The sequence below is a fragment of the Falco biarmicus genome, chromosome 5, assembly GCF_023638135.1.
Source record: "Falco biarmicus isolate bFalBia1 chromosome 5, bFalBia1.pri, whole genome shotgun sequence".
NCBI lineage: Eukaryota > Metazoa > Chordata > Aves > Falconiformes > Falconidae > Falco > Falco biarmicus.
This window is the reverse complement of record NC_079292.1, coordinates 35,264,189-35,284,590: the sequence shown is the minus strand read 5'-3', so window position 1 is coordinate 35,284,590 and position 20,402 is coordinate 35,264,189. Positions and strand designations below refer to the sequence as shown.

General features: G+C 43.7%; 2 protein-coding genes across 11 annotated transcripts in view; both read left to right on the top strand.

Annotated features, from left to right (window-relative positions):
• Positions 1–7,054, top strand: part of CNOT2 (CCR4-NOT transcription complex subunit 2) — a 91,565-nt gene extending 84,511 nt beyond the window's left edge. For all 9 annotated transcript variants that reach the window (XM_056339450.1, XM_056339451.1, XM_056339454.1 and 6 more), the window contains 2 exons: positions 60–204; positions 5,910–7,054. In XM_056339450.1, coding sequence (XP_056195425.1) covers positions 60–204; positions 5,910–5,996 — 232 coding nt within the window. In that variant the 3' untranslated portion in view covers positions 5,997–7,054. The remainder of the gene's footprint in view (positions 1–59; positions 205–5,909) is intronic.
• A 5,785-nt stretch (positions 7,055–12,839) lies between these two features.
• Positions 12,840–20,402, top strand: part of KCNMB4 (potassium calcium-activated channel subfamily M regulatory beta subunit 4) — a 28,484-nt gene continuing 20,921 nt past the window's right edge. Inside the window, exon 1 of one of the 2 annotated variants that reach the window (XR_008821963.1) lies at positions 12,840–13,742. Coding sequence is in view for 1 of the 2 variants with exons in the window: in XM_056339458.1 (XP_056195433.1) it covers positions 13,404–13,742 (339 nt within the window). In the remaining variant the exon portion in view is untranslated. The remainder of the gene's footprint in view (positions 13,743–20,402) is intronic. The other variant, XM_056339458.1, reaches the window with a different exon arrangement.

The window sequence follows — 20,402 nt, the reverse complement described above, 5'->3', positions numbered from 1 at the left end:
TAAGTGAAATTCAGATAACTAACACTAAAAATTATTTTTCCTTCTATTAAAAATGGAAGATTTAACCGGGATTGGAGATACCACAAAGAAGAACGAGTATGGATCACCAGGGCACCCGGCATGGAGCCGACAATGAAAACCAATACGTACGAGAGGGGAACATATTACTTCTTTGACTGTCTTAACTGGAGGAAAGTAGCTAAGGTATCTCTTTTCCCTTGTGTGGATTCTTTAAGTTTGTCAACCATATATTTTTAGGACAAAAGTGAAACCCAGCCTCTTCCCCCCAAATCTCAGACTTGTTAACCTCCTATTGTTTAAGTTCATTATCTTAATTTCTGATGTGTGAGGGAATAAACATTGCCTAAAACACTAGCTTTCTTGTGGAAAAGGAGGAGCTGTGTCACTCTTCCCAATTTTCTTTGGGAGGTACAAGGGTGTAGAACTTGTGTTATGAATTTTATTAAAATTGAAAGCCTTTTTTTCATGTACAGAATTGTAAAATAGAAAGCATTATTTGGCATTTTAGAAATAGTGCTTGCAAATACTATTTTGCTTTAGAATGACTAGGGACCTACCACATCTCACCTTGGAACTAAAAGTGGGGGGGGGGGGGGTGTGGGAGGAGTAGTTTTTTGTTCTGTTTTTTTCAGGTACTTTCTCTCCTTGAGCATACAGCAGAACTTGTTGTGCTGTTGTTGTTAGAACATCAGAGTACTTTGAAATCACTTCTTTAGGGAGGCGGCATATTTTCATGATGCTTGTTTTCTGTATTCTAGGCCAAGGCATTAAAAAAATCAGAAAGATAGTCTTTTCCCTTCCCACTTCTCATAGGTCTACACAGATTCTCTTCTCTTTATTTACCTGAAAGTAATTCCCCCAACATCAAGAAGCAATTGGTAGCTAGTATGTAGAACGATAGTATTTTCTAAAGATTTGCACTTTTTTAAAGTTTTGCAGCAGTAAGTTTACGTGATTTCCCCCCCCCCCCCTTCCCCTCTTTGTCTGCTACACACACACACACACACCTCTGCCCTCCCCACTCCTCAGTGTCCATAGAAAGAGAGAACATCTTTTATTTTAGGCTTGTGTATTTCTTAATGTAAAATTGGGAACTGGAATATTGTTTTGAAATTATTATTTAATTTTGTGCAAAATATAGCAGGCAAGGTGAGTATTGATCACAGGAAGCTAGGGTAGGATTTGGGGGAGAGTTGCTATTTTGTTACATCGAAAAGGAATCACTTGCTAGAAATAGTTCTGTGACATTTCCCTGTGTGATAAATAAATAGCAACTCAAGTGTATGTCAGGTATCATCTTGGATGGGAATGTTGTTACCTCCTGATACTAACTTCTGGAGGTGACATTTCCTTGGAGGAAGACTAACACAGACTTACCATAACAAGAATGGCAGTATTTGGTAACTCCACGTTGCTTTGAACCCAAATAAAAGTATGGCAAAGTAATCTTTTTTAACACACACAGAAGTATTAATTTATGTTTCAAGAAATTAAAATATTAGAAGGTGGGGGAAAAAGAATGAACGTGATAAATTTCAGTCTCTACCTGCTACATTATTAGTGAATGCTGGGAATATCAGTTCCTTAGAAGGCTGCAATAGCCATCACGTAACTGTTTATTAGTCCTTTTTTGAAGCAGTCAGACAAGAATTATTTCTGGTAAATTACTGTCTCTTATGTACAAATGCAACTGTTTTTCAAGGTACTTTATAAATTTGTCTTGTTCTAGTGTGTATGCTCAAATATAGGGCAGCACATATTTTAATGTGTTATGCTTTGCAGACATGGTGCGTTATGAGCTTATATATTTGTGTCTATTTTAAATTATACTGCATTAGGATAGATACGGGGAAATAGAACTGTTTACTTTGGATAATATTACTAAATCTTAAGACTAAGTTTGTAAAAACATAAAGCAGACATGGTTTAACAGATTTTTTTGATAGCATCCTAGATTGGTTTTAACAAAGCTCAGTAAAGTAGACTGAAAACATATTTTTTTTCAAGAAAAGATCAAGTAACATACTTATCTTTTTTTTTTTTATTAAGCTGTAGGCTCTATTTTTGTATTCCTAATAGACCAGAGAAGGAAATGCAGAAAAACTGCTGAGTTTTTTCCTGACTGCTGAGTCAATTCCTAAACTGTTAAGAAATAAAATCATATTAATTCTATGTTGATACGTGGTAGTAAATAGTGAAAAAATATGAATGACAATAAACTTCAAACTCGCCTGAAATGCAAAAGAAAATGCATGAAAATGCTGACTGCAGATATGTCTGTATATATGTTTTTTTCATTCTAGGGCATGTGGAAAGTATAGTATGGTTAAAGACACTTGGTTTTTCACTGAGGATTTGGCCATATGGTTTACTGTTGTTGAGGAGGCATGAAGGAGGAAGGGAAACAGATATGACACCAAAAATGCTTTCTACAATTGCACATTTACTGAGAATTTTAATTTAAATTGTCTGAAGTAAACTGTTTGGAATTTCTCATTTGAGAAGTAAGGAGAATTAAACCCATTTAAGGAACAAGTTTATAAAATCCTTTTACTTTGATTTTGTAGTTATGAAACGTAGAAATCTCTATGGGAGAGAAGGTTAATTTTCCAGGTGTTTATTTGCTTGTAAGACTTGCTGCCTATATGAAATTACTCCCTAGTCTTTTAAGGTCAATATTGATTTACATACTTTTCCATTGTTAGAAATCGTTAGAAAGTTAAATTTGTTCCTTTATTAGAGATGTGCCATAGCATTTTAATTTAGCCCCTAATTTAATTCTGAGTCTTTACATCCATCTTTAAGCCAGTATAAATGCTGCTTTTCTGGTCCCGTTTTGAGTTTTTGAGCTAGCCATGGGATTTCTGCTGTCTCCTTTGATGGACTTACACAGTCCAGAATATTTTGTCCTCAGGACACTTCCTGTTCTGCTTTTTGTTTTGTTTTTACTCTGTTAATGTTATGGATCATCTTAAGCAATTCTTTTCTGTCTTTAGTATTCTTACCCATTATTGTTTGTACATGTGCAGGCTCATGTAACTTTACCATCAAAATAAGTTTTCAGAATGACATGAGAAGTGATTGATTCCTTTGCATAGAATGACTTATTCAGTGTTGCACATGTGCTTTAAGTTTCTGCGTACATTTAGTATTCGTTATTCTTGGTTAATAAAAGGTATTTAGTTTTTAGTAATTTCTTCCATATGGAAAATAAAACTATTTAACAGATACTTGTCAATGGATAAATGGCTTTTCACGTTTTATTTGTATCAGTTTATATTTAAAAACGTCAGTGCTACTGTTCACATCCTATACTACAGTGGCCCCTGGAATCAAAAAATAAAAACAAAAAGTATACCTGTAATACAATTATTTTTCTATATGTAATAAATAATTGCCTTTTAGTTTTCAAAAATATTTGGTCAATGAGTTCTTTTTCTGGTATTGTCAGATATAACTTTAGGTGTTCTTATACACTACTGGATATTGGACGTGAGTATTGCTGACACTGGGATGCAAAACAAAAAAGGCTGATTTAGGCCTGCTTATTTTAAAAATCGATGACAGTTTGAAGTGTAAACTCGCTTCTAAAGACAATTTGGTAGGGATTCACATTTCTTCTTAATGAGGGCCTTGCGATTTGTGACACATGAAGGACTGCTCAAGCTACTGAGCATCTTTGAGGCACACACCTTGCTCACAGCTGCTACTGCCGATAGAGGCACGTAACCACCTGAAGTTTGGAAAGGCCTCCTCAGGCCACTGATGCTGTTTTACCAGTTTAAGTTGCCGTTTTCTGTAGGTAATTTCAAAGGCATTTCAAAGCTTGCAGAGGTTCAGGAGACTGACTGAAGCTGGCCATAGATGGATAGTAATCTGCAGATCCTTGCCACAATTACATGCAGAACGGAAACTTTGACAGCCATGAATGGAAGAGAAGTTTGGTATTTTTTTCTATTATAAAATTACTTCAGAATTACTGAAGATCCACCCGAACTAAACCAGCCTTTGACACCAAAATACCTGTGTGGATTAGTACACCTTGGTCTTGCTTCTGACAAGAGGAGGGAGCAGGCATCTCTTCAGTATCAGCACATGTGCATGTGTCTGCACAAAAGAGAGCATACACCACCTGGCCATGCAGTGTTAATGAGGAATGCCAAAAACAGTTGACTTGTATATACAACCTAAAAAAGCCCAAACTAACCAACACACCACTAAAATAGGGGAAAAAAACCCCACAACACAAAACCAAGCCAACCAAATAAAAAAGAAACAACCAAACAAAACACCTTGGTTGGAGTAGAGAGCAGAGAACCAGAAATGAAGCAGATGTGCAGCACTTTGGTGCAGGTGGCAGTAACCTCACATAGGCTTTGCTAGGATTTTCCAGGTTTAGGGACAGTATTCTCTAGGGAATACAGACGTACTGAATGCTTAGCGTTCTCCACAACTTCGTTTCTTTACCATGCTGAATGTTCTCGCAATGCTAGATGGACCTTCTTTTGCATTAAAGAAAAGTCTGAGGGTTGGATTTCATAGATTTTCTTTCTGGTCTTGCATTGACTTGGTTTTTAATTCGGTTTGCCTGTAAAAACTGTAGTAGTATACTGTTTAATCACTTCAGGGAGTGTTTTAAAATAATCTATTCACTACTTCTAGTTTTCATCTGTATGTGACAGTAGTAGGGTAAGTTTTCTCTGCAGATACAGATGATGTTCTGCTGGGGTTCTCCGCTGAGTTAGGCAAAAAAATTACTGTGCATGTAGCTGTTGTTGACTTTCCAAGAAATACTCTTAAAGAACAATTCTGAAACTGCCGCTTACTCTGTTTCTTGAATGAAGGTAAAATGGGGATGAGACACAAGTTAAGCTGCTGAAAGGATCTGAAAAATAAAATATTTCAGTAAGTCCTTATACATTTTTGCACAAATGAAGTAACAAGCACCAACTGTTGAAGTGCACTAAATGAGGGTTGTGTGCACAAATTAAGGTCACAGGGAAGGAAGCTGCTTTTTTCACCGGTATGATCGGTATGCATTTAGACATCAAGGGCGGGTGGCTACTAGTCAGAATAAGAATTCCTACTGGATCACGGAAGTGTTTTACAATTATACAAACCAGACACCCTCAAATGCAAGTCAGGTGATTGTGCTGATGAGACAATAAAGCTCCTTATTTATGAACCAGTAGCTTGTGCGGCACCCAAGTACATGGGCAAAGGGTTTTTATTTGTGGTTATTTACAAAAGACTGAGAGAATTTCTCGTGAAAGATGCTGGCAAAGTGTAATACCGGAACGAGGAGCTTAGGATATACAGGAGGGTTGGGTGAGTCTGAAGCTTAAAACAGAGTATGAAATGTAGTGGAATATTTTGTTAAATAATGGCTTTAGTAGGTCTCAGTACTGTGTCTCTGGCATTTTAGATGGTGTTCCCCAAGGAGGAACCTAGCTAGTTTAACGTACAGTTGGGCCTGGTAGTATGCCACAAAATATCCCCCAGCTTCAGGTCATCCAAAATAGGTCGCTGTATGACTGATGTGTTGAAAGACCAAAGCTTTTATTCATAATTGAGCTCATGCTGTGATTATGTATTTGTGTTTTGTGTGTGTATGTATATAAAATGGAGATCACGACTAGGGTTCTGAGAGTAGTGTAGCATTATTAAATGTTGCAGGTATAATGGCTTAGGATATTGATATTTTTTCTACTTAAAATACACGAATCCAAGATGGAGAAATCATGTGTTCCTGCCTTAAGATAAGTTAGAACTTGATCCCTTCTGTGTTTGTGCTTTTCGAGTATGGCTGGTACGAAGACCAGGGCTTGACAGGTAAATGATATGTTGTTTTATCTGTTTTTGTCTTTTTTTATTTTATTTTATTGTAGGAGTTTCATCTGGAATATGACAAATTAGAAGAAAGGCCTCATCTGCCATCAACCTTCAACTACAACCCTGCTCAGCAAGCCTTCTAAAGACTTCCCTTTTCTTTGGGGTATGGCTGTCTCAGCACAATACTCAACATAACTGCAGAACTGATGTGGCTCAGGCATCCTGGTTTTAATTCCTTGAGGATCTGGCAATTGGCTCATGCGAAGGGTCACCATTTGAGGTCCTGCCTTACTAATTATGTGCTGCCCAACAACTAAATTTGTAATTGTTTTTCTTTAGTTTGAGCAGGGTCTGAATTTTTGTTTCTGTTTTATTTTTTGCCAGCAGACAAGCTTGGGTCTGTAAAGACAAGCAAGTACACTGACAAAAGTTTACCACTTAGTTTTCCAAAATGTAAAAACAAAAAAAAAAGAAAAAAGACAAAAAATTAGACAACAAAATTTGCATTGTTCATTGTAGCACTATTGGTAATAAAAAATGTTTGTGCATTTTTATGTGAAGATCCTTCTCGTATTTCATTTGGAAAGATGAGCAAGGTTTGCTTCCTTCATTTTACTTCCCCTTCTGTTTTTGAAAGGCAGTTTTCGCCAAGCTTAATGCAAGAATATCTGACTGTTTAGAAGAAAGATATTGCCACAGTCTCTGGTTAGTTTCCAGAGTTGTGTATTACTGAGCTTCATCTTTCCAGAATGAGCAAAACACTGTCCAGTCTTTGTTACGATTTTGTAATAAATGTGTACATTTTTTTTAAATTTTTGGACATCACATGAATAAAGGTATGTATGTACGAATGTGTATATATTATATATATGACATCTATTTTGGAAAATGTTTGCCCTGCTGTACCTCATTTTTAGGAGGTGTGCATGGATGCAATATATGAAAACGGGACATTCTGGAACTGCTGGTCAGGGGACTACTTTGTCGCCCTGTGCACTAAAGGGCCAGATTTTCAGCAGCCAAGGACATCCATACCCAAGTGAATGTGATGGGACTTAAAGAAGTGAACTGAGACAATTCACTCTGGCTGTTTGAACAGCAGCGTTTCATAGGAAGAGAAAAAAAAAAAAAGATCAATCTTGTATTTTCTGACCACATAAAGGCTTCTTCTCTTTGTAATAAAGTAGAAAAGCTCTCCTCACTGCAGTGTTGACTTTGATTTGAGATTGTGAAATTATTTTTTCAACAATGAAAAATGGAAGAAAAACAAAGTTGAAGTATTAAAACTATTGAGCTGTACAGTGGTTAAGACACTTGAAGAGTCTTTTTGCTGCTGACAAGTAAATTTGAGAGTTTTTATATTCTTTTCCACAGTAATGTTTCCACAGCCAAAAAGTTCGGTTAACCTTGGTTTCAGGTCCCCTCTCTATAATAGCAAATGGCAAATAATTTTTAGAAAGGTGGGTGGGTAACATTTAAAATGATAGAAAGATGCTTCAAGAATTCATCACAGAAGGAACATTGGGTTTAGAACTGATCGTAGCTTAGTTCTAGGTTGGTATTTTCCCACTTAAAACAGAAATACATTTCATTTGATGATCACTGCTACTTGAACTTCCAGATGCAAACAAACACGAACATGCACTGGTTCTGAAAATTGTAACTGTTCTCTAAAGCGGAGGAAGAAAAACAAACTGTTGGGATAGTTTCCTTTTTCTTGATGTGTCTGCCACTTCTCATTGAGTTGCCTCTGGTGATGCAAACAGTTTCAAAATAGCTTAAATTACCAAGACAAGAAAAGACAACAAAAGGCATCAGTGAATTGTGGGGGTATGGGTTTAGGTTTTCACCTGGTTTTCTATGTAGTGCAAGAGCAGCTTGTTGGCATGTATAGAATTATTCTTGGAAATTGGACCATTAATGGCGTTGCTGTGGCTCTGTATCAGGTGTATAGCAATTTTAAATTCTGCACTTTTTTATATCTATTTTAAGACGATAGACATAAAACTACAAGCCTATGGAATATAATTATTCTTTTTATTAAAGCGCGAACTGCTTACCAGCTTGAAAGTGGATGGTTATAATCCAGATGATGGCTAACACAGCTGAAAAAAATGGTAGCTTTTTTCTTAGAGCAGATACAAACATACATTTAACTATTCAAACATTAAATTTATAAACTTTAAAAAGGGTAATTTTCCAAAAGCATCTTGCTTACTACACAATGTTACATTTTTTTACTGTCAGAGGTCTGCTGTGATCTTTGCATATTTTTTTTAAGGATACCTGAAGTATCTTCAAATCAAATATGATTATTTCTTATTATATGGGCTTGGAGGTTTTTTTAATGTCATTTTTCATCTGCGTAGCCAATCTCATGGAAATGAACAACAGATATGGTAAAGGGAGCAAGATAAGTTACATTAAAAATGGTATCTTACGATGCTAAGTACCTATCAAGCTGAAACTGGGAACCTAAGTTCTCTAAAAAGTTACTTTGATGATACAGTTGTATTCAACTGCGTGATACTTCAAAAAAGCAAGGTGCATGATTTTAGCAAACTTCTCATCTGTGAGCGAGGAACCTGGTGCTTTGTTCCTTCCAAGAAGAATGGTCTGGCTTTTGTTTGTCAATTAAACAAGCATATGTAGAGACTTGAAAATCTGTGACTTAATTTCATATTGCACTTTGGGTTGAAGCAAGAGAAACAGGTTTAAACAGAAAGCAAGGTGTAAAAGTGTAAATTCTTCTTAGTTTATATCACATTAATTAAAAAAACAACTGAAAAGAAACCCATACTGCCTTTTTTTCTGAAAGGAAGAAAACCTCAGTCCTCATTTACACACAGGGCAGATTGGCAACTGAATTGACCTGGATTTTTAACACTGACAATTAAGGCCCGAGGCTGATTTGATATGTTTTTACATTCCACTAACACTATGAATAAGGGGAGAGAATAGAATGCTATTTTAAGAATACATTTATTTGAGATGGATTTTTTCCCTGTAATTGTAGCATTGTACAACAATGTGCAAGGTAAGTTCTGAGTAGTACACCTGGTATTCCCGGAAACAAGTAGTATTCCTATTTCTGGCCTGTTTAACACTCTCATATACATCGCTCCTTATTGCATAGCGTTTATAAATCTCTACTGAGTAACTCTTTCTTTCTCTGGAAATCTGCTACCCTGAATTTTCGGGGTTAAAATCAGTTTTGCTCACTTGATTATCCCTAGTGTTGCAGAAAACACTTGCAGTTGTTCTTTTAACAGTTGCTACTGAAACCACCCTCCTTGTGGGAAAAGTCATGGAGGAAGGAGGTAAGGATCCTCCACCTGGGTGTTTGAAAACAAAAAAGCACCCGGGGCTCAAATCTCTGCCTTGCTACCTGGTGCCACAAATACTTAAGCATGTGAGAACCTTCATGGGCTTGATTAATCTAATTACATAAGTAATCCAGGGAAGCCTGCAGATCCTCACATGGGTAAAAAACTATTTTGCACGTGACTGTGACCTCCGTTGAAGCGTTGGCTGCGTGTGTGTCAGGATTCCTGACTGACCACACTGCGCTTTCAGAGACGTGGCATCTATACGGTACAAAGATGTATGGTCATATCACTTTGCTGTGTGAGCTGTCTGAAGTCTTCTATATCCCTTAGCCGGTATTATTTGTACTTTTCTGTTTCCATTTTGCAGTTTCCATGGGGGAAAAAAATAATATCAAGAATGCACCCAAAATAAGAACTTGTGTACTGTAGTCAGATAGGAAGTTGCTTGCAGAGTGCTGAGGGGCTCTTTCTGTTGGCGTGACCTAAGCAGCACTGGAAGGCATAGTGGTCTGTGGGGCAGTCAGCTCAATCCTGCGTGGCTCATATGTGGCCGTGGCTATTGAAGGAAGGGTGAGCAGTTTCTAAATAACGTTGTTTTAAAGATATTTGTCACCTAAAAGGAACATATTTTAATTTATTGGAGGGTGGGGGATTAACGCCCTGTAACTTCTGATTGAAAGTACTTCCACGGCTGGATGTTGACTGAAACAAAAAAGAATATGATTGCTATCTGTCACACTCAAGAAGAACTTCTAAATGTACAGTTGTCATCCCAAGCATGGCATGTCTAGACGGTGCTTTTGATTGAAGATCCTAAATACAACAATTTTTTCTATTAAAGCAAAATTTCTGACCATGCTTAGTTTTCAAATACTATATCCTTTCATCGTGTTCCTCAAAGTTTACCGCTGCCTAAAAATTATGCTAGTAGAAGTTGAATTCTGGTGAAGAATGTAGATTGCGCTAAGCAGTTAGTCTGGATTGACAGCTGATGCTTTTATTTTCACATGGTATGAGAATTAAAATGGTGTAACTGGTTTTGTTTCCTCTGATAAGCATGCATGCTCTCATTTTCACACACCTGAAAGCTGCTAGTATGTTTAAAAGACCTGAGGAAATGCAGCTGGATGACTTATTTTGAAATTGTGGTTTGAATGGCTTCAGTAAGTTTACCTCTTAAAACCACATTCCTGTTGGAGTTAGAGTTTGTTTTTTTGAAAGTAACGTTAGAGCACTCTGAACAGTAGTTCTGAGTGTTAATGGTTTGACCTGCTTTAGAATTAGCAGTGCTAGCTGTGCTTGCATATCATTTTCCTAGACCAGTTTATAATTTACATTTCATATTCCTTTGTCAGTATTAACATACCGATATTGAACATGGGTATACATCAGAATTTTCCTGCTGAAGCTGCCAAAATAATTTTCTGCAAAACCACTTATTTGAACTTCATCTGCTTTAACAAACAACCCAGTGAAGTAGCCAGTTTTTACAATTGCACCATCCTGCCTCACCTGTAAAACGGTCCTGATAAGGAGCGAAGGGGGGGCAGGCATCCTGGCCCTGTTCTGATGCAGCCCTCGAGGCAGTTCTGTGGAAACTTCAACTTTACAGCTCTTCTTTTGGACAAAAGGGCTGTTTTGGTTGTTCCCTTGCCCCTAGGTGTGTTTCTGCCAGCTGGCTCTGATCTCCCTCCCATTGAAGGCCAATTTACTTTCTGGTGGGCGTCGCAGTATTGGTTTCAAAAAGGCATTTTGTTGTTGTGTAGATACGTGTTTGCTAGTCAAAAAAGGCAGTTCAGCACGGGCACTGTCAAACATGCAGTGCAAGGCAGCTCCACCATCGGCATCGGGAGGGAGGGCTGCCGCCGGGCTTCTGCAAGGGAGCAGGGCCCTGAGCCCGTTCCCGCTGGCTGGCCACTGCGGGTGGTGACACAGCCCCGCCACGGCTGTCCAGCCTCCAGGTATGTGACCGAGGTGGAGGCGCCCTGGCCATGGGCCGTGGAGCCCAGCCTGCCCTTGGGTCGCGGGGCAAGGAAGGGCCCAGAGAGGCAGGCAGCAACCTGTTCTGCTGCTGCTGGAAACTGCATATGGACGTGTAACTTGGTACGGCAGCTTTCTCGGCACTGGCTGCCCCTGACGCAGCCTGTGGTCATGGAGCCGGTGTCCCAACTCCTGCCCTCAGCAGGTGACAGCAGAGCTAAAATCTTGACAACAGGCCTCTGGTGCCCAGCTTTACTCTTACAAACAGGGCGCTGATGATCGGGTTTTACTTCCAAATGATCCAAATAGACTGAGTCCTGAGCGAGTTATTTGTGCAGAACTTCAAACCCCCAATTGAGATTACCTGCTTGAACGTTAAACACCGTTTCCAGTTAAAACAGTCTCAGCATCTCCTCTGGCTGCGGATGATACAGGAGCTGGGTGCACGCAGGACTGACTTTCAAGGTTACTGTGTCACCCAGTGAGCTGTTGCCTTAGTTTTCAGCTGATGGCACTTTACGTACAGGAGCAGCAAAGAACTGAACCGAGTACCGAGCGCCAGCTGTTCAGAAGGTAAGAAAAGACAAGAAGTCACAGTACATCTAACCTGGGAAAGCAGGGCTGGAGCTTCCCTTCAGGTGGCAGGCAACAAATCTACCTAATTAAAAATTTATTTTTTCATAATACGAGAGCACTTTGCAGCAAGCCTCACCATCAGGGGCTGCCATCACCACAAATGCTGGCAGCAAAGCCTGACTGAGGGGAACAGATGAACAGAGCCAAGGACTAACCAAGATGAGTTCAGTTTCTAGTACAAAAAACTATTGCAGGTTTAAGTAAAAATAAAAATAATCCCAGGCTTAGAGCTGGCATACTTTTTCTGAAACCCTTTGGTATTAGGGAAGGCTACTACAGAGCAGCTGGCCTGAGGGCAGCGTGGTAGTGCTTTGGTGCAACCAAGGACAATATTTGCATCCATTTATATTCATGTCACAGCATGGATTCTTAATAGCCTTCCTGCCAAACCTTGCTCAATAGTCCATTTGGGGAATGTATGGATCAACTTTATTTTTAAAAGTTTGACGTTGCACTGTGCAGTGGGAAAGTGATTGAAAAAGGTGTCCAGAGGAAAGTGCTATTTCCCGTATTCATTTTTCTATTGTTTCTGTGCCCTCTCGTCTGCTGTATCATCAAATTCGGCTACCGGCTCCAAAACTGTCACATTTTGTTCTACCTAATTGCCTATAATAAAGACTACAGAATAAAAATATACCTACTGCTTATGATACTTTGGCACTGAAGAGCTTGTTCTGTTGTATTGCCACGGTGGGAAATGCTGGATGAGAAGTACCAAACTTTATTTGAAAATTATGTGTATTTTCTTGGATCAACTGCTTTTCTGCAGACCTGCTTCCCCGAGGGCACTTCTTTTCAAAAGACCTTCCCGTTGAAAACAATTCCTTTGTAAAAACCTTTTGACAGCTATCATCTTGCTTACCTATTATCTTCAAATAATGCCGAAGGAGGCTGGGTCCGTCCCCGCTGCGCGGATGCTGGCTTTGGGGTTGGCCCGAGCGGAGCACTTGCCCTGCACCCCCAAGAAGTCACGCTGAGGCAGGATAACGTTCGGCCAGCTCCCGTTATCTCCCTTCTCAGTAAGGTGAAAATAGCAGCTGCTTCCTTACTTCCAGATATTTAATTTCATTAATTGCAGGTCTGACTTCTCGTGTATACGCAGCGTCCTCGCGGGTTTTGCTACGCGGGGACACTGATCGTGGCTTCACACGGACTTTCCGGGACTTGAGCAAGCGGGCGGTGAGGATTGGGAAGCACAAACTGTTTTCACATTCTGGCTCGAGCTGTGATTTTATTCTTCTGGATTTACCTGCACGGTTGTTATCCCATCCTGGGGGCGATGTTGGCTCAGAGGGGCCCCCACCCGCCTGCCCCCCTCCAGCTATTGCCCCTCGCCCAGTGCCCGCTATTAATCCGGAGCAGCCCTCCCCGCTGCAGATCTGCCGGGGCCGATAATCCCGTCGCAAGCTGTCCCTTCCACCCCCGGAGGGGCCTGAATTAGGTCAGCCGGCTTTACATTCGCGTTTTATTTACTTATCTACATTTTTGTTGCCGGGGGGGCGGCGTGCACAGCCTCCCCGGGCGGAGCCGGGCGGGGGCGGGAGCTCCGCAGCTTCAGCCGATGGCAGCGGCTGCCCGGCGGCGGGTGCCAGCGGCGGCCGGGCCATGGCGCGGAGCCGGGCGGCGTACGAGTACACGGAGGCGGAGGACAAGAGCATGCGGCTGGGCTTCCTGCTCATCGCCGCCGGGCTGCTCTCCCTGCTGGGCCTGGGCTGCTGCTGGCTGCGCCCGGCGCTGCAGGAGCGGGGCGGCGGCGGCTCCGCCAACTGCACGGTGCTGGCGGTGCGGCAGCTGGGCGAGCGGTTCGCCTGCACCTTCTCCTGCGGGGCCGCCTGCCGCGGCACGGCCCGGTACCCCTGCCTGCAGGTCCTGGTCCGCACCTCCCGCTCCGCCGCGCCCGCGCTGCTGCACGAGGACGAGCGGCAGCTCCGCTCCAACCCCAAGGTGAGACCCCCGGGGCGCGGCGGGGGGTCCCGGGGCCAAGCCCGCCCGCCGCCGCCGCCCCGCTGGGTGCCCTGCCACCTGCCCCTGGGACCCGCCGGTGGGCTCCGGGTCCCCTGCGCCGCCCTCTGCTCGGCTGCGGGCTTTGCTTGGAGGGGGGTGGGGGGTGAAGCCGCGGAGCACCCTTCCGAAACACCCGTGTGCTCTTACTCAGCAGGGAGCGTGTATGTAAGCGTGCTACACATGGTATGTGTAGCATATAGATGGTGTATATATATATAGTGTGTGTATGTCTACACACACGGCATACAGTATAGTATAGCACTACTATATATATATATAACACCTTATATACATATATACACACCCCCTATATACAGATGTTTCCCGCTCAGCCCAAGCCCCTGGCCAACCCTCCCGTGGGAGCGGAGCCCCGGGCAGCCCGAGCACGGAGCAGCGGGGAGCAGCGGGGTACCTCTGCCGCTGGCCCCCGTTCCGCCCCACCAGCAGCCCCGGGACACCCGTGAGAAGCCAGGGAGAAGCTCCTGCTACGGGCAAGGAGGTCTGTCTGCCCCAGCGGTGACCGATGCTGTTGTGCTGCGTGTCCCGGAGGGTGAGGGGCTTCCCAGAGCAGCCCCCTGAAGTGCGAGGAGAAATTTCAATGGGGGGCTGGGCAGCGGGCTGGGCTGAAACAGAAATTTCCTCGGTGCTGTTTTGATTCTTAAACTTCTCCACACAAAACTGAAGGGAAGCATCTTTCAAGTTGTGTCTCCTGGCAAACTAGGATAGTCTGAAGGCAACGTGTGACTTGTGCTTTTTCTTTCTTTAAAGGCAGTTATTTTGCCTTCTCCTTTTTCTTTTCGTGCTGAGTGAAGATCACCCTGCCAGCATGCTGCTTGAGTGGAGCAGATTTCGTTCAGTAATTCCCAGAAAATAAAAAATGTGGCAGAACGCTCCCCTTCCCCCTGAAACAGCCTGAAATTGGGAGTGTATTGGAGAAGCAGATTTTGCCTCTTCGACCAAAACATGGATGTAGCGCAGCGCCAAGGGTCGTGCTAAGCATGATGCAGGTGTCTGTGTGCAGGGGCTGGGGAGCAGACTTGTGTCTCCAGTTTGGGATGTGCAGCCTCACATCTCCGTGTAGTTACACTGGCAGGGCGCTCTGTCCCTTGGAAGGTGGATGAAGTTGCAAGCTCAGGTTTAGGGGGTTGGTTTTTTCCCCTTGGAGGCTTGTGGGCTCGGAAGGGTGGTCAGGGCAAAAATCAACAGAGCAAGAAGCAGGATGGTAAGTCTGACAGGATCTGGATTAAATTGTTGGCACTACTCAGAACTGATGAGTGATGAAGCTGTGGTGCTGGATGGCGCCTGACAGTGAAGCAGATGAAATGTTGGCCTGTGAAGGACCTTTGCAATCTTTTCCTTTCCCTGGGGGTGCTGCTGCCAGACTCCCCGTGGAGGGTGCCATGGTTACAGAGATGTGCACCATGAGCACCCCAGCTCTCTGAGCACCAGGGCTGCCCTAAACTTCTCTCCATCTTCAGGCAGGCAGGGGAAAGTTGGTGAAATGCAGGAGAAAAGCCACCCTGTTGACATGGGGCAAGGATGCCGTGTTGTCACAGAGGGTGCGTTGTGGCTGTCCCCGAGCACAGCCCCATGGCCCTGTTGTGGCCGCCTCCAGCAGGGGTGGGAGGTGGGTGGTGAGCTGTGCCACCAGCGTGCCTGGGCTCAGCAGCTCTTGCAGCATCCTCGGTTTCAGCAGAAGCTTTCAAACTGGGCTGTGACCGCAATGTCTCTCTGAGTAGTTGGGGTGTTTTGTTTTGTTTTTACTTGATCCCATCTTCTGCCTTTCTGGAAGTCTGGTGGGAAGAGGAGAATTGCACCTGCCCAGGGGCTGGATTGCAGTTTCTTCAATGCCTGTAATTTCAGAAGCAATGCCTGTAAATGTCACTCAGAAGCCTATTTTTATTTAACAATTAATAACGAAACACAAGGCTGTGTGTTGGCAGTGCATGGTACTTGCATACTCTTACAAATATAGTCCGTTTTCTTTAACTTGCACCTTGCATGTCTAGGTGTGTGCGGTTTACTCTGGGCTATTGATTGCTGAGGATTAAATCTGATTTACCAGATGAGACCAAGCAGAAAGGATGTATTTTTTGATGTAACGGCATTCTCTGGTAGTAATTGAATTTAACTAAGTGGAAAACAACATAGAAAAAAAACGCACTCCAATTATTTTCCTTAACTTAAGAAGCTTATATAAAAACAATATAAAATAAGAAGAAAAGTTGTTTAGGTTGCATTAGGAAAACATTCTCTTATAAGGGAATGAAGTATGCGTAACTGTCACTTTGGTTTTCCCTTTTGTCCCTAGTTTAATGTCTGTGAAGCTGAGCAGTTATACTTTCCTTTTCATTTTTGTCCTAAAGTCTCACTGTCTTTAAAAGCTTCCGGGATTTTGTACTGAAGTAGATTAGTTGTAGCGATAGAGTGGGAATCTGCTGAATGTAATGCTTGGGATCCGGTATGTATTTATGAATGAACACTCAGGGAGCTGTTTAACCCTTCCCATTTCCATCGCCTTCTTGCAGCGTGCTCGCTTGTGTTCATGCAATTAGGCATGCAACATGCTAATCAGTTCCAACTAACTAGAAGAAAAAAAAAAAAAAAAAGACCAATTTTGTTTTGAACAGTCTTGACATTTTACATTCTGTTTAGCTGCTTCTCTTTGTAGGGTAGCAATTTTTCGGGGTAAATCGATAGTGCAGAAAAGGCATAGTTCAGGCTTCTTAAAACATGCAACAATACTGAATCAGTTGGCAGCTTCACTCCACCCCAAAAATCCCCAGGTGTATGAGACTAAAAATCTGCTTTCTGCAACAGAGTGGGTTGGTACGTGAACACATAAGCAGCTACGAATCCATCTGTTCTAGCCAGGTCTAGCTGCAGGAAAAAGAAATTTTATTCTTTTTTTCTCTCTTGCTTCCTAAGATAATCACATCATGATACAGCCCAGGATTCATTTTAGCTCTTAAAAGATTATATAGCTGGGTCAGAGTTAATCCAGAAATGTATATATAAAGCACTGGGCATGATTACATTTGTGTTCAGTCTGAGTGATTTGTGGATTTTTTTTTTCTTTAATTGTTGTCTCAGAGGAAGAAATTCCAGCAGTGACAGTAGCCTTTCTTCAGCTGCTTTGATAGCAATGATAATCTCTGAGATAAGGCTTAAGGGGGATTAAATCCAAAGTCAATTTGTCACTATCATTCTGGCCATCAAGTACGTTGGTGGTGTAGTCAGTGCTGGGACCCGGCTGTAGGTTTGGTTGGGCAAAACTGCAGGGGAGTATGTCAGCTGCTAAAAAGATTTGCTTTCTGGCTTTTTAGGCTTTTCCTTTTCTATGCTTGAAGTTAAGCATAGGGCCGGGAGAATTTGCTTACCGTTTTGTTGAAGAAACTTTCAGGGGAGTGACTGGTGAGCCTGACGTTAGCAGCTGTGCAGCAGGACCTGGTTCTCCCCATCCCTGTGGCAGGCAGGGGAGCAGAGCAGCCAGCCGCTGCTCCTTGTCTGTGCTCTGCATCCGTGTGTGCTCCTGTCGTGCTTCTTTCTGTAGCTGCTTGGCCTGACAAGATGATGTACAGTTATCTCTTCTTACAGGTCCACCTGTAAATGGAATTGGGTTTGGGGTTTGGACTCTCTTAAATATGACCCGTGACAGAGGAGGCTGCATAACAAAATACGCCCGACCCTGCAATGATTTTGGGAGGGTCTGGTGCATCTGATGAAGCATCAGATCTGTGTTTGGGCTGGTGCCAGTGAAGGGCAAACTCCACAGATGCTGTCTAGCGATTCCTCTGGAAGCAGCCCCAGGTACTGCGGATAAACCCCACTGCCCTCCCATCTCACCTGGGGCAGCCCTCACTGCCGCGAGCCTCCGTGCGGGCTTGTGGCTTTGGTCACTCCTGGTGGGTGTCTGTGCTGATGGATGCGGGTGAAAACCAGATGCCACGCTCAGGCCCAACTCCCTTGGTACAGTCACCTGGGAGGCGGGTATTTTTTATTACTAGTGGAGTGAGTCCTCCTGCTCATCCTCTGCCACAGAGGAATGGTCATGGCAGCGCTTCCTCCCCTCCAGGTCATGAAGATAACCCAGTAATGTGTGGAGATGCTCACACACAAAGTTAGGAGAAGCTCATACAGTGCTTGGTGTGGTGGGTGGGACATCAGGTGCCCACCAAAGTCGCTCTGTCATTCCCCTCCTCAGCTGGATAGAGGAGAGAAAATATAATGAAAGGCTCGTGGGTTGGGATAAGGGCAGGGAGAGATCGCTCACCAGTTACTATCATGGGCAAAACAGACTCGGCTTGGGGAAATTAATTTATTGCCAACCAAATCAGAGAAAGGTAATGAGAAATAAAACCAAATCTTAAAACACTTTCCCCCCACCTCTCTCTTCTTCCTGCTTTTAACTTCAGTCCCCATCTCTCTCCCCGCTCCCCTCCCCGCAGCGGTGCAGAGGACGGGCAGTGGGGGCTGCGGTCGGTCCATCCCACGCTGTCTCTGCTGCTCCTTCCTCCGCAGGGGGAGGCTCCTCACACTCTGCCCCTGCCCCAGCCTGGGCTCCCTCCCACGGGGCGCAGCCCTTCAGGCACAGGCTGCTCCAGCCTGGGTCCCCCGCGGGGTCACCAGCCCGGCCAGCAAACCTGCCCCAGCCGGGGCTCCTCTGCCCATGGGGCCACAGGTCCTGCCAGGAGCCGGCTCCAGCCTGGGCTTCCCACGGGTCACAGCCCCCTCTGGGCATCCACCTGCTGCGGCGTGGGGTCCTCCGTGGGCTGCAGGTTGGTGTCTGCTGCACCGTGGAGCTCCATGGCTGAGGGGCACAGCCTGCCCCACCACGGGCTTCACCGTGGGCTGCGGGAATCTCTGCTCCAGCGCCTGGAGCCCCTCCTGCCCCTTCTGCACTGACCTGGGTGTCCGACGTGGGGAGAGTTGCTGCTCTCACATAGTGTCACTCTCTCTTCTGGCTGCTGTTGCACAGCAGTTTTTTCCCTCTCTTAAATACATTATTGCAGAGGCACTACCGCCATTGGTGATGAGCTCAGCCTTGGCCAGCAGCAGGTCCGTCTGGGAACTGGCTGGCATGGATTCTGTCTGACATAGGGGAAGCTTCTAGCAGCTTCTTACAGAAGCCACCCCTGAACCCCCCTACCCTGCTACCAAAACCTGGCCATGCAAATGCAATATGCTTGGAGATGGGGAGTCAGAAATTGTTGGCTTAGTGGTGCATTGTACTTTTGCAATGACACTTATCTAGAGCGTCCTTTCCACTCCTTCAGTTCATCACAAGCTTCCCAGCCTGCGTGGCACACAACGTGGGAGCTCTCTGCTGTGCTAAGCAAATGGCATGTGCTGTGTCCCAAAGTTCACCAGCAGCCAGGAGGATATTCTTTCCAAGCTGCTTGGAGACTGAGGCTAGAGACTTGCTTCTTAGTACCATCAGTCTGTCTTTTGGCAGGCTGACTTCTACTTTGGGCCCAAATGTCTGTTTGTGTTTGGGACTTTCTTCATCTTATCTTGTAGACAGTGTCTTCCAGGCTTGAGACAGCCTGCCTCAGAGCCTACCTAGTCTGGCTTCTTTTTCATAAAATTGTGACTGAATTAGGCAAGGATTAGTCTTTGAAAAGCATGAATTGCAATCTGGAAGATAAAGCATGGTTAAGAGTTCATGACTGTGTCCCTTCTCCATGATATGGAAGAATGTCTGCTCTGATAAAGTGTTCAGAAGGACTGGGAATCTTCCCGGGCATCTGCAGAGACACTGGAGTGGGAGAATCCAGCAGCAAGCACAGGTACAAATCTTATAAAACCTTGGTGTAAAGGTATATTAGGTGCTTGCTGACATTTTTACTGAATTAAATCCTGAATCATCTATTTAAACACTGGCTTTGATTGAAGGGGGTATATTATTAGCCTGATACTGATTTTGAGCTGTGTAATTGAGACTGTATTTGAATTGCATAATAATTTTATCGTTGCTATGAAATAGTGTAGGAGGTGTGGTTATGGCATCACGTGCCAATGGATCCACTGAAAAGGCCTCTGCTTCATTAGATTTATTCTGAATGTCTAATCTTAAGTGTTATTCTCCAACTTTATTGTAACTTGTTTAAGGAAAAAACATCAAATAGATACGGAGTGGGACATTTCCACTGAAAACGGATGTTGTTGCGTGAGCTACAATTGAGCTCAAGGCGTCCTAGCTTCCTTTCAAACACTTAGCATTTGTTTATGTTTTGATGGTAGGATTTCATGCCGTGCCTTGTGGGGGAGGACTCCGGAATTAACCTTTCAGAAACCGCCTGTTGCCAAAGCCGGAGGTAGTTTCAGGTTCATCCACCAACTCACAGCAGCAAAAGCTGCTGGGTTATGATTCCCTTTTATCTGTCTGCTGACTGCTTTGGAGGGCGATACATTTGATCACACAGTCACCAAGAAGTGTGGCTGGGAGGCTGAGAAAAGCAAGATCCACCACCTTTGTGGATCAGAAGGGGCCAAAATGAATGTCAGGTTGGTGGGAACTGTGCTGGCATTCTTGGGGGGCAAACAACCTGTGGTGTTTGTGCAGCAGATTATAAATTCACATTGGAGTTGGACCTTGGG